Source organism: Rattus norvegicus, chromosome 6, assembly GCF_021556685.1.
Source record: "Rattus norvegicus strain SHRSP/BbbUtx chromosome 6, alternate assembly SHRSP_T2T, whole genome shotgun sequence".
NCBI lineage: Eukaryota > Metazoa > Chordata > Mammalia > Rodentia > Muridae > Rattus > Rattus norvegicus.
The window spans coordinates 33,442,558-33,461,760 of NC_141539.1; the positions used below are offsets into that span (position 1 = coordinate 33,442,558).

The window sequence follows — 19,203 nt, forward strand, 5'->3', positions numbered from 1 at the left end:
TGGTTCTCACCCATGCGGGGCTGGGAGGAAGTACTACACACTCTATCTATGTATACTACTATTGAAGCAGCAGCAGCAACACCTGGAGCCATCAGCCCTAACTGACAAAAAACCCTTCTTTCCTACCATCCTGGCTTTCTCTAACTTTGTCTCTGTTCTCCATGTGCAGGTGGTAGAAGAGACACAGGTCATCCTTCGAGAGTATGGCTTCCGCTTTGTGAGGCGAGGACCCATCTTTGTGAAGGGCAAAGGGGAGCTTCTGACCTTTTTCTTAAAGGGGCGGGACAGGCCAGCTGCCTTCCCCAATGGCTCCTCTGTTACACTGCCCCACCAAGTGGTGGACAACCCCTGAACAGCCCTGGCTCCACAGCGGTCCACACTGGAAGGGAGACATTTTGGAAGCAGAGAAAAGCTTTGGGAAAGGGCAAACGACCGAGTCCCGGGGTTCCCAACTGTTGAAGTGCACATTCCCATAGACTTTAGGTTTCAGATTTCCTCCAGCCTCCCTGTGTGGCTGTGAGCTCTGAGCGTGGCTATTCCTACTCCTCAGTGTGCCTGTAGCTTCCCCAAAGCAGGGGTCTAGGCATAGTACTGGAGCAGCCTTTCCAGAGCCTTTGTTCCAGCTCAGCCCTTCACCCCTAGAGAGGCCACAGCCACTGTGAGCAGGATGCCAGCAGATGTGGGATGAAGCTGCCTGTGCTGCAGGGTGGGGGCACAGGCTGGGCTCAGGGCCGAGAAGGCTCGGCGCCTGGCTGCGCCCTCCTGTCTAGTTAAGTCAATGGCCCTTACCCCGATGTTCCTGATAATCTTGAAAGGTTCTTCTGGAACCCCCGTGTCACCTTAGTCACGAGAGCAGAAAGTGCAATATTTCCTTTCACCTGGTTGGGAAGGGGGGTTATTTCTGAAAGAAAAAAATATATAAACAGATCTTCTACATTTATATTTTTAACCTGTTCAAAAAACAACTTTCCAATATTGCCTTGTCTTCTGAGCTCTTGCTACAGTCGCCTTTGCTACTGCTTTAACAGAGAATCTGCAGGTGTTGATAAAGAACAGGACTGTTTTATTAAAAGCTTTACTCAACTTGATGGGACTGTTGTGGCAATTCTGTTACTGTGACACAGACTTCCCACCCCAAACCTCTGTCAGGGGGACCCATGCTGGCTTACCATCCATGCATTCTTCAGGGAGTTTGCCGGAGCTCCCTCACATGGAGATTTCTAGGGAGCAGCTAATTTAGAGTGAAGCCCAAAAGCTGGGCCTGTGGAATAGCGATCCTATTTGGGACTAGCAGAGGAAGGGAAGGAATTGTAACGGCAGAACGTGACTAGCAGACAGGCCTAACGATGTCAAGAAGCCCTAAGCTGAGGAACAGTACATGTTGCACACCACAGCCCCATGGTTGAAGAGAAAAGGCGTATTAAAGTGTCTAGGAAGTGGGAAGATCACAGCCATGCCTGGAGCATGCAGGAGGGAGACATGACGGGGAGGCTCCCCTCATCGATGTGCATATTTCCAACAGTGCGTCCTGAAAGTGACTTCATGCATTCCGTTCTCTGCCCAATTGTTATAGGAAATAATACTAAGTATACAGAAACCCCAAGTATAAAAATACTGCCTCTCACCAAAGAGTGGCCTAGAACATGCTGCTCCAAACCCTAGACTAAAAAGTTCTTCCCCTTCTTAACTATAAGCCCTACCAGAGATTGATGGCTCCCACCAAAGCTAGAGATGCTTATGAAATGTCTTCAGTTACCCCCATTTTAGCTGATTTTCAGCAAGAATATATATACATACGGTCAAATCAACACTGGTACTTATAGGAGGAAGAGACAACTCTGGAGCACTGTACCGAGTGAACAGGCAATCATGGAGGACTGTCTGAATCACCCAGTGCCTACAGACATGGACTTGTCTATGTCTACACACAGGCTCCTGGTGATTCCCAGGACGTGGGTATCTGTTCTTACAGTGGTACCCACGCAAGCTCTCCCAACAGCTTTTGCTGACAGGTCCTGATTGCAGGCAGCACAAGTGTGCTCACTTTAGATGGTCCCAAACAGAGAAAGCTTTTCAGGAGACCAGGTTCAAATGCAGCATTTCTGTCTCTTTGGAAAATGAAGCAAACGCCTGGTGCAGGGTCTTGGTACGGAAGAGCATTTCATGGGATGCTCTGTGCTCTTCCCAATGAGGGGACGATGCTTCCACACCTAAAGGAAGAGAGTCTGTCAAGCCTGTTAATGCAACCAGAGGAGGGAGTCAGAACTCAGACCGCCACTCTTCTGGACCCACCTGACTTTTTATTTTTTGTCTTTAGCTCTAGAGAGGATGCCTCACCAGGGTTATTCAGAGAACAGGAACTTAGAAAAATATAGACAGAGATGGACAGTTTAAAACCTGTGGGTGTGCAACTTGTGGCATCGTCAGAATACTGCCCTCCACCCCCACTACTGCCCATGTCAGATTATTATGGTACCTCTAGGCAAGAGGACACCAAAGTGTCCTGGCAGCCCTGACCACCTGCCACCTAGAGAATATACCCTAGAGTACTCAGTGTATGCTAACCCCATCCCAGAGAATCCCAGCACTCTGCCTCAGTGTTCTGTCTTGGGGTGGGGAGCACATGCCTGTGAAATTTAATTGTAATTAATGAGAGCATTCTGGCCGATCTGGGAAAGGAAAGGGATAGGGAAAACTAAGATTATGATACTTAACATCTACAAAGAGAAAAACCTGTAGAAACTGTAGAAATTGGTAAATTTCTAGTATGTGAACAGAGGGCTCCCAGTGGTCTACTTGATCTTATCCCACATACTCCACTCCAATTGCTTGAACTAGACAGAACATGTAAACTTTTCAGTGAGGCTTCGTTCCTCATACCTGCTGGCCTTGTCACAGTGACTCCTGTGGGAAGAGCTGCTGTGAGGTCCTCATACAGCAACCTGGCACTAAAGGAGAAGGCCTGGGTCCCGTGTTCCACTTTATAGGTGAATGACAGCAAGTTGCACAGGGCGCTTCTCTGCAAAGGTCCCGTGAGGAAAGCGCAGAAGTCACTCTACCGGGGGAAGGGTGGAGAGGGTGATTACTGTTCCAGAGGCACCCTGAGGTATGGGGCGAACCCTCTAGCCTGACCCCACACAACACTTTGTCTCCTGAAACAAAAGGGCCATCAAGAGTCTGGCAGGAAGCACTTCCAGGGGATGGTCAAGGAACAGGTGCAGGAGATAGCATTTCTGCCAAGTTTCACTGAAATTATCGTGTGGAAAGACACTCTGTTTAGCTGATGCCTGGATAGAGGTAGAGCTGCTCAGCTACAGAGTCGTTTATTTTCTTTGTATTTACTTCTAGGGTTTCCACCCTAAGAAGGCAGCCAGAGTTCAGGAGTCCTACCAGTCCTCTGTGGAACTGGACACCTATGTTCAGCACAGCACTGCACACAGAGCATCAGAGTTCAGAATCCATGCTGCATTAACAGCATGGAAACTGTCCGTGCTGTGACGAAAGTGTGAGGATCCCCATTAGGACGGTGACCCTAGAACAGGACCTGCTCTTCAGCATCACTGAGAGCTGCGGAAGGGTGGGAAAGGAAGAGAGGGAAATCTCTTCTAGGTAAGAAACAAGTACCAGGAAGTGAGTGGACAGGCCGGGTATGGTGACACAGGCCCATAACCACCCATGATGCCACAGCAGGAGACTGCTCTGGAGTCTGAGAGTGGCTGCGACATCACAGTAAGTTCCAGGCCAGCATGGGCTACAGAGTGAACACCTATTTCAAACCAGTCAGTCAGTCAGCCAGCCAGCCAACCAACCAGAGTAAAGAAGGGTAATGGACAGACTCTGCCTCAGCATTAGGAAACGTCAGGGTTGGGGCCATAGCTCAGTGGCAGAGTGCTTTCCCAGCATGCACAGGGCCTTCAGTCTCCAACCTTGCCAAAAATAAATATATTAAAAATAAAACCAGCCATGTTGGCAAACACTTGTAATCCCAGCATCTGGGAGGTAGAGACAGGTATATTGGCCCAAGTTCAAGACCACACTGGGCCACATTCTAGCTGTATAGCTAGAATTAAAGAACTCTGTCTCAAAAATAAATGTGCTTTCTTCTTTAAGAAAGCATGCTCCTTTGTCTTCCTTTGAAGTCTGTCATGGGCAATAACATATAATAATAAATAATAAATAATAAAATTAGACACAAAAATCCCTACACAAATACCTCAAGTTGGTCTGCCTGATACTTCCTTCCCACGTAGGCATTTAGGTACTCCGAGAGACTAAACAGGAGGCGCTGAACGTCAGTCTGTAGGTATGCTGTGGCTATCTTTTCCAGAGGGATGAAGGCTGGGATGGAATGGTGATGAATCCGGAGTGGTTTCTCTATGGCGAGGTCCACAAAGTAGGAATCTAGTAGGTTCCCCTCAAAGGCGGTGCTGATGTACACACAGACTCTACGGTTGGTCAACTTCCCGCTGAGCCCTAGGCAAACAGTAAGCAACACCTCTCAGATGTCAGACAGAGGTCCTGGGCTGCCGTCTGGGCATTCCGGTAACCTTGTACAAGGCTTAGTATACAGACACTATGCACAAATACTGCTCGAGTGGGCGACACCATACGTTCCTCCTGACTGGTTCACAGGAGCCTAAACTGTTAAAATTACAGATGGATGGGGGAAGTAAGAAGATACCCCAGATATCAAATTAAGAAAAAATTAAAAATTTTTACTCTATGGATTCTTTATTCCCTGAGTTACAGTTTTTGTGAGTCCCCAGTTTTCCCCACAGTTCTCTGTGGCACAGTGAAGAACAAATTACTACTTATGATGAAACAGAGATCTGAAGTTCAAACTCTAACCACGACTATAACTCAGGCAAGCAGTAAAGTTCTAGCAGAGGGTCTAGCAAATGATTGTGAGGAGAAATGGTTCTAGCAAGCCGCCAACCACCCATCCTTTACTGTCTAAAGGGGCAGAGCTTACAGGCAGACAGGCCTACAAACCAGCACGGCAGTTTGTGTAAGTAAGTTCTGAGGAACTTCGTCCAGCACTGGTAACAGAGCTAGCTGACCAACTCATGACCAATCAGATGAGAACAATGTCCTACCTGTAAATCGATATGCCTGCAGAATGGCTTTCAGGTTTCTCCACTGCTTTTCCAGAACTTCCTGTTCACTAAGCGTGGTTTTGCTTGAGTCTTCTTTGGCAGAAGATTCTTTAACCTACAAGATACATAGCAAATATGTGGTTACAACAGGGGTACCACAGTCTTTGCCACCATCTGATTGAGTAGCAGTAAAGGCAGTTTATTCTGTAAGGCATCAGAAATTGGTGTTTCCGTGACTGAAACCTCACAGGGTGCTGACATGTACAGCAGAGAGAGGATGTGGGCCATGCTGTGAGGAATCGCGAGCAGAACTGCTAGCTAATAAACCAGGATTCGATGGCCCTGGAGAAGACCGAAGAGGAACAAGAAAAGGTGAGAACGAAGTCTAGGAGGAGCACAGGGTGGACCAGACAGACGGCTGTGGTAAATCCAGAAAGGCTGTTCTCAGCCAGACTGTAGGGTTTTGTGAGCCAGGACCCCCCAAGACTTGAACTTGTTACAGCCCAACAGACACTACCAGGCTACCTTTTCTTCAGAGAATAAGTCTGAGCTGAATGGACTACCCAAATGAAATAAGCAAACAGAAAACCACCTGAAGGTATTTTTAAAATCCAAACAGAACTGAGAAGAAAAAGAAAGAAAAGCTTTTGAAGAAGTTTGTTTTCCTGAAGTTCTCCCCTCCCTCAGAGCACTTGCTGATCTGCACTCCAAGGCCTACTTTCAAGGGAACCACTGCTACCACAGTGGCCAAGATCCCACAAGAAAGGAAGCCCACATCTGCATACAGTCTGGCACATGCCAAGTCCAGAACTGCACGTGTGTGGCTGGGGTTAAGAAATGACATAAAAAGAAACTGCTCATGGTTACAGACCTGTCCCCAACACTTCCAAACTTGTGACTGGAGAAGGGCTGCACCCTAGACCACCCAAGCAGCCATGTGCTATCTGCCTGCTGGGGTGGGGGTGGGGAACAAAACTGAAGTCTCTGGAGGAAGACAGCACAGCTCAGAACCCTGCTAACCGTTTTCTCAAGCTCATCACTGACTAAGAAAAACATTACCAAGCATACGATCCAATTAACTTTTTTTTTGTCAATTGGACAAAAGCTAGAGCAGAGGATTATCAACTTGTGGGCTGAGAACACTTTGAAGCTGAACAACCCTTAGGGGTTGCCTAAGACCATCAGAAGCACAGATATTTATATTATGATTCATAACAGTAGCAAGATTACAGCTATGCAGCAGCAACAAAAATAATATTACAGTTGGGAGTCAGCACAGCATGAGGACCTGTATTAAAGGGTGGCAGCAGTAGGAAGGGTGAGAACCATTGTTCTAGAGGCATCTGAAAGGGGAGCCTCAGTTGAGAAAATGTCCCCATCAGATTGACTGGAGGCAAGTCTGTGGGGAAACTTCTTGATTAACGACTGATTTGAGAGGGCCTAGCCATTGTGGGTGGTACCTAGCCCACAACTTTGGAGAGCAAGTGGTCCTGGGTTGTGTAACAAAGCAGACTAAGTATAGAGAGCAAGCCAGTAATCAGCTCCTCCATCTGCTTCAGTGCCTGCCCAGATTTCCCTCATTATAGATGGAAAGCTGTAAGAAAGAAACCCTTCCCCTCCAAGTCCTTTCTGGTCATGATGGCTCACAATAGAAACTAACACACATACCAAAAGGAGAGATAAGCCATCCATGGTGGCACACACCTTTAATCCCAGCACTCAGGAGGCAGAGGCAGGCAGATCTCTGTGAGTTTGAGGCCAGCCCGGTCTACATAGTGTGTGTTCCAGGACAGCCAGGGCTATATCACAAGACCCTGTCTCAGAAAAGATATCCTATCATGGAAGGAAGAGGGCTCACAGATTCCCCCCTACGGGCTGTTAACAATGAGAGAACACTTCCTCCTCGGACATAGCCACTGGCAAGGTGCTGATATTCCTGTCCTGTAAGCAAACCCTAATAAGCAACCCAATGAAAACCACTGGGTCACTACCTTATAAAACAAAACAAAAAACTGTGAAAGGAAAAGGGGGACAAGCTGGGACAAGGGATGGAGCAGGGAAGGTAATAGGAGTAACATTACATATGTGTATGAAGATGTAATGAGATCCTTTATTATAATAATTGGAAACTTAAAAAAAGAAACAATTATTAAGAAAAGGCGATTAGCCAGGTGGGTGGTGGTGGAACTTGCCTTTAGTCCTGGCATTCGAGGCAGATCTCTGAGTTTGAGACCAGAGAAGAGTTCCAGGACAGCCAGGGCTACCCAGAGAAACCCTATCTTTGAAACAAACAAACAAAAGAAAAAAGAAAAGGTGAGGTAGACATCTAGGCTCGGGTGTAGGCCACGCCTGTCATAACAGGTAAGAGGTCCACCTTAGAACCCTTCCACATCCTCCATTCAGATTCCAAAGACCCCAAACCAACCCTTCCCGCCTTCCCACTACCAAGTCCCCATTCCTCTATGGGCAGATAACTGCCGCTCAGGTGAGCCCTGTCAGTGGAGAGGTGCAGGATATGCCGTCAGAACAGAGAAGCTCTGCTGGACCAAAGACCACGTTAACTGCCAGGAAGTCCCGCTTCCAACTCTGATGTTCTACCAGAGGTTATGTCAGTCACTCTACAAGTTGGAAAAAAAGAAATGAACAATTTTCTTGATAGATACCACTTACCAAAGTTAAATCAAGATCACTAAACAATATAAACAGACCTATAACCCTATCATTAAAAGTCTCCCAACCAAGAAAACCAAACCAAACCAAAAACAAAAACAAAAAAACAAAACAAAACAAAACAAAAAAATCCCCAAGGTTAGATGGTTTTAGGACAGAATTCTACCAGACTTTCAAAGAAGAACTAGTACCAATACTTCTCAAATTATTCCACAAAATAGAAACAGAAGGAATATTGCCAAATTCATTTTATGAGGCCAGTTATTCTGAAACTCAAACCACACAAAGACTCTAAGAAAATTACAGACCAATTTCCCTCATGAACATTGATGCAAAAATATTCAATAAAATACTTGCAAGCCAAATCCAACAACACATCAAAGAGATCATTCACTATGATCAAGCAGGCTTCATCCCAAAGATGCAGGCATGGTTCGATATGTCAATGTAAACAACCTGAAATCATCTCATAGATGCTGAAAAAGCTTCTGACATCCACACCCCTTCGTGACAGCAGTCTTGGCGAGACTAGGGATACTAGAGACAAACGTAAGCACGATAAAGGCAGCATACAGCAAGCCCATAGCCAACATTAGAGTAAATGGAGGGCAGCTCAAAGCAGTTCCACTAAAATCAGGACCAAGACAGGGTTGTTCACTCTCCATCATCTATTCAATACAGTGCTTGAAATCTAGCTAGAGCAGTAAGACAACTAAAGGAGATCAAGGGGATACAAATTGGGACGGAAGAGGTCAAAATATTGTTATTTGCAGATGATATGGTAGTATACACAAGTGATACTCCCAAATCCTACCAGTTAGCAACACCTTCAGTGAAGTGGCTGGATACAAGATTAGCTCAAAAAGCAAAAAAAATTTCAGTAGCCCTCCTACAAACAACAAATGGGCTGAGAAAGAAATCAGGGAAACAATACCCTTCACAATAGCCACAAATAACATAAAATATATTGGGAGGATGAAGGGAGAGAGTACTGGGAGAGACAACTGGAACTGGGGGGCATTTTGGGTTCAAGGTAGAAACTTACTGCAATGGAAATTTCCATTGATCTCTGAAGGTGACCCTAGTGAAGAATCCTAGCAACAGGAGATACAGAACCGGAATCAGACATGTCCTGTAACCAGGCCCTGTCCACTGGGACACCAACCCAGTCTTAAAACCTTCTACCTACAATTTATCCTGCTTGCAAGATGTGCTGGGGTAAAGGTGGCACAGAAATTGTGCGAGCAGCCAACCATTGACTGGCCCAGCTTGAGGCCCATGCTGTAAAAGGGAGCCCACACTTGACACTATCTAGAGGTCCAGGAACCAGAGTCTGGATGCCCAGAGACCTAGGATAGAACCAACCAACCAAACCTCAATGAAATGACCCCTAATGATACTCTGCTGTACTCGAAGATCAGAAGCTAGCATAATCCTCGTCAGAGAGGCTTCATCCAGCAACAGACAGGAGGAGATGCAGAGACCCACAGCCAAACATGCTCTGGAAGGGGAGGAAGTACTCTGGGAGGTAGAAGGGCCAAGGACACAAGAACATTGCCCACAGAGTCAACTAAGTGGGACCCACAGAGACTGAAGCAGATACCATGGAGCCTGTGTGGGTTTGACCTAGGCCTTGTGCATACTTGTTACAGTTCTGTAGCTTCATGCTCTTGTGGGACTCCTAACAGTGGGAGTGGGAGCCGTCTCTGACTCCATTGTCCGCTCTTGGAACCCTTTTCCTCCTACTGAGCTGTCTCCAGCTTTAATATGAGTGTTTGTGCCTAGTCTTACTGCAAGCTTATATTCTGTGTTTGCTTGATATCCCTGGGAGGTCTGCCCTTTTCTGAAGGGAAATGGAGGAGTGGATCTAGGGAAGAGGGGAGGTGTGGAGAGGGGAAGTGGGAGGAGAGGACAGAGGGGAAAGTGCAGTGGGGTATAATATGAAAGAAGAATAAGTTTTAAAAAAAGAAATGAAACGGTAGTTAAATGAAACAGGCATGTTTTTATATTCATTAAAACAAGCATCAATGCAAAACTTAAGATTGGAAAATCAGTATAGATATGTTACAGGAAGACAAGAACAAACTAACTAAAAAACCCAGTATTCATGGGAATCCCAGAAATATAATAAAGAATGCCACTGATACATTACTTGAAATGATAATGGTCACATTTTTAATAAAAGAAAACCTTCAAGTACTAAAATAAAGAACACCGCACCTGACCACATTATGGCATAAATCTGTCACATACCAAAGACAGAGAACATTAAACTGTGGAAAAGCAAGCAAGCAAATTCAAACAAGAATATCACTTAATAAGACTAATGCCTAATCATGAAAATATGGGCCTAGAGATAACAGATAACATCCTTAAAGTATGAATGAAAATGACATTCAAACTGATCTCTAGACTCCAAATATAAAATGGAAAGAATCTTTTTTTTTCTTTCTTTCTTTCTTTCCTTCCTTCCTTTTCTTTTTGAGACAGGGTCTATTATGTAGCCCTGGCTGTCCCGGAACTCACTATGTACATCAGGCTGGCCTCAAACTCAGAGATCCACTTTCCTCTGCCTCAAGAGTGCTGGGATTAAAGATGTGCACCATATCCAGCCTTCAAATGTAGATCTGTACAACAAAACACTCAACTAGGAAAAACATCTAAAAGACAGAATAAAACACTTGAGGGGTAACCTATTGTTTGTATTGTTATAGCCCAGGCTGAACCTGAACTCTGGATCGTTCCTCCTTAACCTTCCCCAAGCGTTGGCATTCTAAGGCCTGTGCCGCCACGGTAGACAGGATCTTTTCTTTTGTTAAGTGAGGTTTAAAGCTCGCACCATGCCCATCTTTCACATCGCCATGCACATCACAGACTAAATACCTGGCCCTCAAAAAATAAGGTCACTGTTTAACAGACCAATGGAACCAAACAATCTAGAAACAACCAACTACCATTCGATGAGACAACACACACACAGAAATCTATTCTAGAAAGACTATCTCTGAAAGACTACGAGGTGTTAAATTGTACAGAATACCACCATCGTGGTGTTAGATGAGGATTTATGAAACAAAAACACAGAGCTAAGTTTCAAAATGATCTCCATGTACAGAAATGGAAGGCAAGCCACAGTCTAAAGGGAAGAACTCAAACCCGAAATATGTAAAGAAAAAACTCTTAACTGATGACATCTGTCTGTCTGTCTGTCTGTCTGTCTGTCTCAAAGGCCTTGAACAAATACTTGAAATTCTCAAGATTCTAACACATAGCCCTGAAGGGAGATTGATTTTAGGATCCACTCTGGGTACCCAAATCTACTGATGCTCAAGTCCCTTGCCAAAACGGCCAGAGACTTGCATATAACCTCCATTTCTTGTATACTTCAAATTCTCTCTGGATTACCAGTAACACTTAATAAAATTATGTAAATACCATGCAACAATTACAAAAAACAGCAGACACTTCACTGTTTACGAGGATGACAAGAGGAAAGTCAAACGCAAATGAAGCCCACAGTAAGAACTATTTCAGTCCTACCATAATGAGAAACTTAAAACTGACGACGCCAAGCACTGGTGAAGTTGCAGAACAATGGGAGCCGCTCACTAGCTACTGCTGGGGACATAAAACGGGCACATGCACTTTACTCATGTCCATGTCCTAGAAGAATGTCACAGCAGCAATCCTCATAATGAATCCAAAGTGAAATAACCCAAACCACCCACATGGCTGTCACAGAACAGGTCAATTGTAAAGGTCATGAAACAGAACTGTGGAGCAGCAATAGTGACGTGAATGTGTCTGCACAGACTGTACCTCTCAGCACAATAAGCCAGACACAAGGGTTCACACTATACAGCGGTATGGAGTTCAGGGTATGGTGACACTCTTGAGGCTGAGACAGCAGGAAGACCAGCTGTTTGGTCTATGCCAGCTTGGGTTAGAGTGAGTTTGGGCCTGGCTAAGTAGCAAGATTTAAAACAATGCTCAGAAACAGATAAAGACCATTCTTGGTGACAGAAGCTGGATCCGTGGCTACACTGAAGGACATGCTTACCAGGAGGCAAAAGGACAACCCTGGTAATAGCCTGCCTTTTTCATTTGCTTGTATTCCCTTAAGACATTCATTAGCTTCTTCACATTACATATTTTACTTCACTAAAAAGCAAATTAAAGAAAAGAGGAAGAGTGGGAAGGAAGGGAAGGAGAAGGCAGGAAGGCTAGCCCTATGGGTGATGATGGCATCATGGGAGTGGTTACTGACTGCCTTTGGGCAGGGAGAAGATGTAACATTTTGTAACATGTTCTTGGCCCTAAAGAATTTAGTGAAAAAAATGGAAATATTAAGAGATCCCAAACTCCCAAACAACTGTCATTCTCCTCAGATCCAAGCCATCTGGTAAGTACTTACCACTTGTGTTGATAATGTTTAATGCATAGCAGAAGAGACTCTAGGTACAAAGACAACCGAAAGGAACATTTGACAGATCTGCTGACTGGACCTCAGCTTCATTTGGGAAACCAGAACGAAGGACTGGCCAATGTGCGCTATGAAATTTTGAGATTGGGTAACGGAACATTGGCACCAATGGTAAAATTATAAACGGCTCAGATCTGCTGAGGTTGAGGAACCAGACTCAGGTGTCTATGAGAGAAGGCCAAGGGGACTTGTTACAAAGAACACCAAGAACTCACCCGCCTCCTCATCCACCTGACAATTAGTAGTTGGTTGTTTCTCTGTATAAGCCCTGGCTCTCCTCAACTTGCTCTATAGACCAGGCTGGCCTCGAACTCACAGAGATCTGTCTGCCTCTGCCTCTCGAGTGCTGGGATCAAAGGTGTGCACAACCACTGTGTGGCTAGTACTTGATACTCTTAGCAACATCTTTACAGGTCTGATTATTTGATGAGTCAAAGACTTGAAATCAATTTGGTCTGATCTCAAGGCAAGCACATGATCCAGGTTTACTGACCCTAAGATTCCCAGATTGTGGCTGATCTTCCGGACCCGGTAGAGCCAACCTGGCCTTTCTACTCACTCTGGCTCGCCACTGCTTCACTTCCACCCTCAGCCTATCTCGCTGTTGCTGCAGTTCTCGAATCTTGGTTCTAAGAGAACTTTCCTTTTCACGAACTGTTGGTTCTTCAGACTTTCTATTCGATCTGTTCATTTGAGCCTCTAGTCTTTCCAGGTGAGCTAAAACACCTAAAGAAAGAGAAAACAAACAAACAAACAGACAAATAAACACCCTTCATAATCAGACAAAGGTTTAACTTTGGCAAAAAGCGTGCTCCAAAAAGGAGCAGTTTGCTGTGCTAAACGCTGACCAAAAGCAGCAAGTCAGGGAGGAGAAGCCCTATTTCACCTTGCAGGTTACAGTCTGCCGTGAAGAGGAGTCGGGGCACAGGCGTAAAGCAGGAGCTAAAGCAGATGGCTGAGGAACACTGCTTGCTGCTGGCTTGCTCAGTTTGTATTTTATCCACCCCAGGGCCACCTGCCTGGGATGGTTCCACCCACAATGGGTTAGGCGCTCCTCCATTAATTAGCAGTCAAGAAAATGCCCTAAAGGAACTGCCCATCAACCAATCTATGAGTGAATTCCTCAACAGCTGAGGGTCCTTCTTCATTGACCCATCAAACTGACAACCAGAAACAGTCATCACCACAGACAGCACATACAAATAGGCCAAATTAACAATTAATTAATGCATTTATTTATTTATTTACTAAGATGGTCTTTCCTACATGTCTGGCCCAGAACTCACTGCATAGGTCAGGTTGTCCTTGAACTCACAGAGATCCATCTGCTTCTGCCCAGAATGCTGGGATCAAAGGCATGCACTGACACAACTAGTTCTGCCATAAATTTATGAAACCATAGGCCTGAACAACCAAACCAGAGCTGATCAACCTCCCTGCTGAACGCTGGTGTGGAAACACGCCCTGATTAGTGCACTCACTTGAGGAGAACAAGACTCCTGATCTGCCCATTGCTTGCTTTGTAGGCAGCTGCATCTCATCTAAGCCTGCTTATCACAGAAGCACAAGTCTAGAGTGGAAAAGCACGATTCTCCATGCTCTCCCACAACCCAGATGGACTCTCCCTGGAGAAGAACGATGCTTCACCTCGTGTAATCAGGTTCCTTAAGCAGATTGAGTATTTACTTTGCAGGGTTCACAAGAATAGACATACACAGAAATCTGTTCTTTATTTGTCTTGGGACAGACCTGGCTCATTCACCACCCAGCCAAGGCTAGACATCAAATTATTAGTATATATCTCCTTTAAAAAACAAAACAAGGGGCTGGGGATTTAGCTCAGTGGTAGAGCGCTTACCTAGGAAGCGCAAGGCCCTGGGTTTGGACCCCAGCTCCGAAGCTCAGCGGTAGAGCGCTTGCCTAGCAAGCGCAAGGCCCTGGGTTCGGTCCCCAGCTCCGAAAAAAAGAAAAAAAAAAACAACAAAAACAAAACAAAACAAAAACAAAAAGCTTGGGGCTGGAGAGACGGGCTCAGTGGTTAAGAGCACTGACTGCTCTTCCAGAGGTCGTGAGTTCAATTCCCAGCAACCGCCTGGTGGCTCACGACCATCTGTAATGGGACCTGATGCCCTCTTCTGGTGTGTCTGAAGACAGCTACAGTGTACTCATACATAAATCAATAAAAAATGTCTAAAAACACAAACTTCCGTAAGGTCAAGAGATTCCCACAGTAGGCATCACCACGGTATTTCACTTGGGTCTCTCACGGTTTCCGACTCCTGACCTATTTCCTTAAGAGCTTTAGACAGCAGTTATCACATCTCTCTGCTGTTTCCAGTTCCTCTCCACATTCACACAATAAATGGCGGTAATTAACAAGCAGAAAGAGAAGACCCACATGATCATAACTAAATGTTTCAATCTTTTGGATTGAAGAGATGACAAGGGAACTGAAGAATAATTGACCTGTGGAGGTCTGATGATTATTCAAAACCTTTCACTCATCACTTAGCTTACCCTGGTGTGATGACACACAGAAGAGAGAGGCAGAGGAGCACGGTGAGTTCCAGGCAAACTGGGGATTACATAGTAATTTAGTTCTAGAGTTGTGGGTTACACCTGATTGCAGCATTTTTTTTTTAACAAGTCATCAATCTTTTAGTTTTTTTTTTTTAATTTATTTATTATATATACTATAGCTGTCTTCAGATACACCAGAAGAGGGCATCAGATCTCCTTACAGATGGTTGTGAGCCACCATGTGGTTGCTGGGAATTGAACTCATGACCTCTGGAAGAGCAGTCGGGTGCTCTTAACCGCTGAGCCATCTCTCCAGCCCCAATCTTTTAGTTTTTTAGTAACAATTTCAACCCACATGTTGTTTATTACCTCACTTTTTTTTTTAAAGGAGAAAGTGAGGCAGAATTGTAATGTGTCTAAAACAGAATATTTATAAAGGTAGAGCCCTGAATAAAATCCATATTTTATCACCAAAGTTACAGCCCTACAGTGGCCCTTCCTTCGTAATAGTCTGGAAAGAGAGATCTTACTGTGGTAAGGGAAAGGCCAACCCTTTAATACCTCCTTTACACTCTGTGCCTGGACACAAAGAATTTGCAGATTCCATCTTCTCTTAGGGTTCTCAAGTGCTTTTTCTCAAGTGGACGGACAGGGCAGGTTTAACATGGACCCGAACGATCTTAACTGTAAACAGGAAAAGAAACGCGAATCATCAATCTATTGCCACTATTGCCTGACAGTTCCCAGACAAGCAAAGTGTCCCCGCTGTTCTCCTTTGCCTGGTACTGGTCAGCCTTGTCCACGCCTACTTCACCGCCGTGGCCACTACGGTCCAGCCGGGCTTCCTCAAATACCCAAAGAAGCTGTACATTAATGCTAATCGGTCTACCACTGGGTCTTGATTTCTCATCAACGCTTCCCCGCTCAAGATCCAAGATCCAGTTCTAAGAATTCCCGCCGAGCGCAACTTCAAAAACGCAACTTGCTGATCCCAGCGTGCTTTGCGCTTCCGCCGTACAAAAACATGGTGGCGCCCACGGCTCCACACTAATCCCAGCATGCAACGCAAAATGCGTCCGGCCATTCTGATGATCAGGAAGATGGCAGGCTCTGGGGTGGAGCCACAGATCCTTGTACAGTACTTAGTATTACGAAAGGATCTATCTCAGGCTCCTTTTTCCTGGCCCACGGGCGCATTGGTAGCGCAGGCTTGTCACGCCGCCACAGCAGCCTTGCACCTTCATCGAGACCATCCGCACACAGCAGCTTATCTCCGGGAGCTGGGGCGCATGCGCAAGGTGGTTCTCGAGGTGAGGCGTAGTGGAGTATCCGGAGGGACGCTAAGGGGATGGGGTGCCGAAGCCGGAAGTAGATCTGCTCTTGGGCATAATCCTTAACTTCCGGGAGCACATGTGGCGTGATTGTAGGAGGGACCTTTTAAGAGTTTGGGGAATGGTCTGCGGCTTGAGCTGCTCTGTAGCGAACCTTCCCTGGGCAGAGCATGACTGTGAAGAGTAGACGTAGACCCCGCTGTCACAGGGTTCACCAGAAACTGGTTGTTCCAGCGTCCCTTAGATCCCTGGGAGGGCGAAGCTGGGGGAAGCGTGGCCCTTTATGCCTGTGCACCAATCTGCCTTTTAAAGCCGAGCCTAAAATTACTACTGCCTTAATAAGTATGGTTAGTAAGAAATAGAGGCCGTTTATTTAAAAGGAGAAACACTCAGGAAAGCGGGAAAAGGGATACATTTTTCAGAAGCTCTGGAGTCTCATAACTGTCATCCACATAGTACCAGTTTCTCTAGAGAGAGATTGTTATGTAGAAAAACACTGTCAAGGGAGTGAGAATGGAAGAACAATGGCCAAAGGGACTGTCGTGACAACCTACATGTTTACATCTGAGGGGTGCTTTCTCGTCTAGATGATACACATACCCATTGGATTAACTTTTTTTTTTTTTTAAAGATTACTTAAATTATGTGTGGGCATGTGTGTCTGTGGGGTATATGAGCATGAATGCAGGTGTCTTTGGAAGACAGAAGAGGATGTAGGATCTGCAGCTGTAGTTATGGGCAGTGTGAACAACTCAGTGTGGGTACTGGAAACCAAACTGGTCTTCTGAAAGAGCAGTATCCCCCAGACACTAAGCCATCCCTTTGGCTCCTGGACTAACTCTTAAGGGTTAGGACCATAGGACATTCTTTACCAGAAAGCCTTCTGGATCTCCTAGAATTTCAAAAAGTTGTGATTTTATCCAGGTCAAGATCCTCTTGGCCTTAGATCCTATTCTGCTAACCAAAAACCATATAATAGGGTAGATTAAAAAGGGTTGGTGAGGTGGCTCATTGGATAAAGGCATATGCCACCAAGCCGGACAACCTGAGTTCTATCCCTGGACTCACTTGAAGGGAAAAAAAAACAAAAAACAAAAAACAAATCTTACAAGCTATCCTCAGGGTGAATGCATAATACAACGTTCTAGTTTGCTTTTTGTTGCTGAGATAAATACCGTGGCCAAAAAATCAACTTGAGAAGGAAAGGTTTATTACACCTTACAGGTTACATCCATTATCTAGACAAGCTAAAGCAGGAAATCAAGGCAGGATCTTGAAGCAGAAACCACAGAGGGACACTGTTTACTGGCTCCCCTGACTCTCTCAGCTACCTTTCTTATACTGTTAAGATCCACTTGTGTTGTGGTTTTCCCTGGAGTTATCTGTATTTTGATGCTAATTCCACTGCCCCAAGGACAGCTGCCTAATCTTGTACTCAGGAATCATGTGACTTCACCAGAAACTTCTCCCCTTTGAATTTGTAAAATATAGGTAAGGGGCAGGTACAGCATAGAAGGAGGCCTGTCATTGGAGGAGAAGGAAGGATGGGCGGGAGAGAAGTTTGAAGGAAGAGGAGGAGACTGGAATGGAAAGGAGGAGAGGAGAGGAGAGGGAGAAGCTGAGACAGGACAATATGGTGGGTGACATTAAGATTCTATGCTGTACCTTTACAGGTTGTTACAAATTTTTTTGTTGTTGTTAAAAATGTTTTTAAGGGATGGATGGTACTGAGCTTTGTATGTTTAGGTGGGCAATTATATCTTACCAATTGGGTCAAAGATTATTGTGTTGTGTGTTCTTTTATGTGACGATTTGAGTATAGCAAAGTGTGTGGCGGCAGGAGACACTGGGCCACCGAGGAGTTGTTTCCGCCAAGATGTCTAGCAGATATCTTGGGGCACCATGGTGCCGAACCCAGCGAGGTAAAAAGACAGTGATACCTTTTTTATTTTTTATATTTTTACAACAACACACTTGCCTAGGGATGGTACCACCCACAGTGGACTGAGCCCTCTTGCATCAAGTAGTTGAGAGATGTGTCCTGCATCAACTTAGGCTTGGGCCTGAGCTGATGAGAGAGGGAGAAGGAAGGTATGTGTAACTTTAGAAATCATTCCAGTGGTCAGCTGGGTCACGGATGGCTGAAGGATGAGGGTGAGCTGCAGAAGGCACACAGCCGTAAGGAAACTAGATACCATACACCAGAATTCAATACGAAAAAGAAAATTGCATTTGATTAACGGGCTATCAAGCCTCCTTCTCGGTCCCTTCCTAGCCACTTCGGTAAGATCCCAAAGAAAGGAAGTAGCAAACCAGTGGACACAGCTGCTGCCCTACACTCTTTGGTGGAGCCACAGCTCCAGTTTCAGAGCCCTCCCACCCTCTTGTGATCCTCTGACACTTCCTAAATGGGTTGTTCAGTCTGTGTTGTGTGTTCTGCAACTCGTAGGCTGCCGATGAGACCACCTTGAAGGAGCTGGCTGAGACCCTGCAGCAGAAGAACGTTGATCACACACTGTGGCTGGAGCAGCCAGAGAATATTGCCACTTGCATTGCCCTGAGGCCATACCCCAAGGAAGAAGTCAGCCAGTATTTGAAGAAGTTCCGATTGTTCAAGTGACTGATGTTCTGGTAGAAGAGAATGTCAGCTGGGTTTGGGGAGCCAAATGGCCTACATCCTGATGCATTATGGATTCCTTTCAATGTTCATGTACTCTTCCCTTCTAATTAGGGTGGTTTCTTGAGAACCAGCACAAATTGAAATTAAAGCCCTTATTAGTAAGCACCTGCTACTATCATCATTATCATCATCGCCACCAAGTTCAAGTGAGGAGAGTTGATAAGCACCAGTAGTATCTGTGGGTCATTGCTGAAGCACAATATATATATATATATATATATATATATATATATATATATATATATATATATATATATATATATATATTGGTTAGGAATAATGGACTTCACTCAGGTTTAAAATGTTGCCTTTGGGTTCCTTACCTCCCCTGCCCCTTCCCTGCTCCCTATTTCCCTCTCCTTTCCTTGCTGCCCTGTCACCAGCCTCTCATCTCTCGCTCAATAGTAGAATGCTTCTAGTCTT

The 19,203-nt window shown here is 45.3% G+C and overlaps 3 protein-coding genes across 21 annotated transcripts in view; 2 read left to right on the forward strand and 1 right to left on the reverse strand.

Annotated features, from left to right (window-relative positions):
- Adcy3 (adenylate cyclase 3) overlaps window positions 1–1,088 on the forward strand; it is a 78,918-nt gene extending 77,830 nt beyond the window's left edge. For 7 of the 8 annotated variants that reach the window (XM_087554559.1, XM_087554563.1, XM_087554560.1 and 4 more), the window contains exon 22: window positions 170–1,088. In XM_087554559.1, the coding sequence (XP_087410685.1) occupies window positions 170–352 (183 nt within the window). In that variant the 3' untranslated portion in view covers window positions 353–1,088. The remainder of the gene's footprint in view (window positions 1–169) is intronic. The other variant, NM_130779.2, reaches the window with a different exon arrangement.
- On the reverse strand, window positions 926–15,780 carry Cenpo (centromere protein O). 12 transcript variants are annotated; one of them, XM_087554666.1, is made up of 7 exons: window positions 15,659–15,780; window positions 15,331–15,453; window positions 12,809–12,975; window positions 5,097–5,211; window positions 4,214–4,473; window positions 2,881–3,055; window positions 926–2,210 (listed from the first exon to the last, which is right to left on the reverse strand). In XM_087554666.1, the coding sequence occupies exons 2-7, from the start codon at window positions 15,374–15,376 to the stop codon at window positions 2,074–2,076; spliced, it is 900 nt and encodes a 299-aa protein (XP_087410792.1). In that variant the 5' UTR covers window positions 15,377–15,453; window positions 15,659–15,780; the 3' UTR covers window positions 926–2,073. The 12 variants fall into 12 exon arrangements, with proteins under 12 accessions (XP_087410792.1, XP_087410787.1, XP_087410790.1 ...); XM_087554661.1 differs by having other exon boundaries at window positions 12,743–12,975; XM_087554664.1 differs by having other exon boundaries at window positions 926–2,234; window positions 15,549–15,780.
- A 37-nt stretch (window positions 15,781–15,817) lies between these two features.
- Ptrhd1 (peptidyl-tRNA hydrolase domain containing 1) lies at window positions 15,818–19,203 on the forward strand. Its single transcript, NM_001134524.1, has 2 exons — window positions 15,818–16,079; window positions 18,550–19,203. Exons 1-2 carry the CDS (start codon window positions 15,828–15,830, stop codon window positions 18,718–18,720), a joined length of 423 nt encoding a protein of 140 aa, NP_001127996.1. The 5' UTR covers window positions 15,818–15,827; the 3' UTR covers window positions 18,721–19,203.

What these genes read in the sequence shown, in the direction of transcription:
- Cenpo (XM_087554656.1), bottom strand. Translation starts at nt 15,376, where the DNA reads ATGGAATCTGCAAATTCTTTGTGTCCAGGCACAGAGTGTAAAGGAG. An exon ending in AGGCACAGAGTGTAAAGGAG is followed by an intron (nt 12,976 to 15,330) that starts GTATTAAAGGGT and finishes CTCTTTCTTTAG; the next exon opens with GTGTTTTAGCTCACCTGGAA. An exon ending in CACAATCTGGGAATCTTAGG is followed by an intron (nt 5,212 to 12,742) that starts GTCAGTAAACCT and finishes TGTATCTTGTAG; the next exon opens with GTTAAAGAATCTTCTGCCAA.
- Ptrhd1 (NM_001134524.1), top strand. Translation starts at nt 15,828, where the DNA reads ATGCAACGCAAAATGCGTCCGGCCATTCTGATGATCAGGAAGATGGCA. An exon ending in TGCGCAAGGTGGTTCTCGAG is followed by an intron (nt 16,080 to 18,549) that starts GTGAGGCGTAGT and finishes TGCAACTCGTAG; the next exon opens with GCTGCCGATGAGACCACCTT.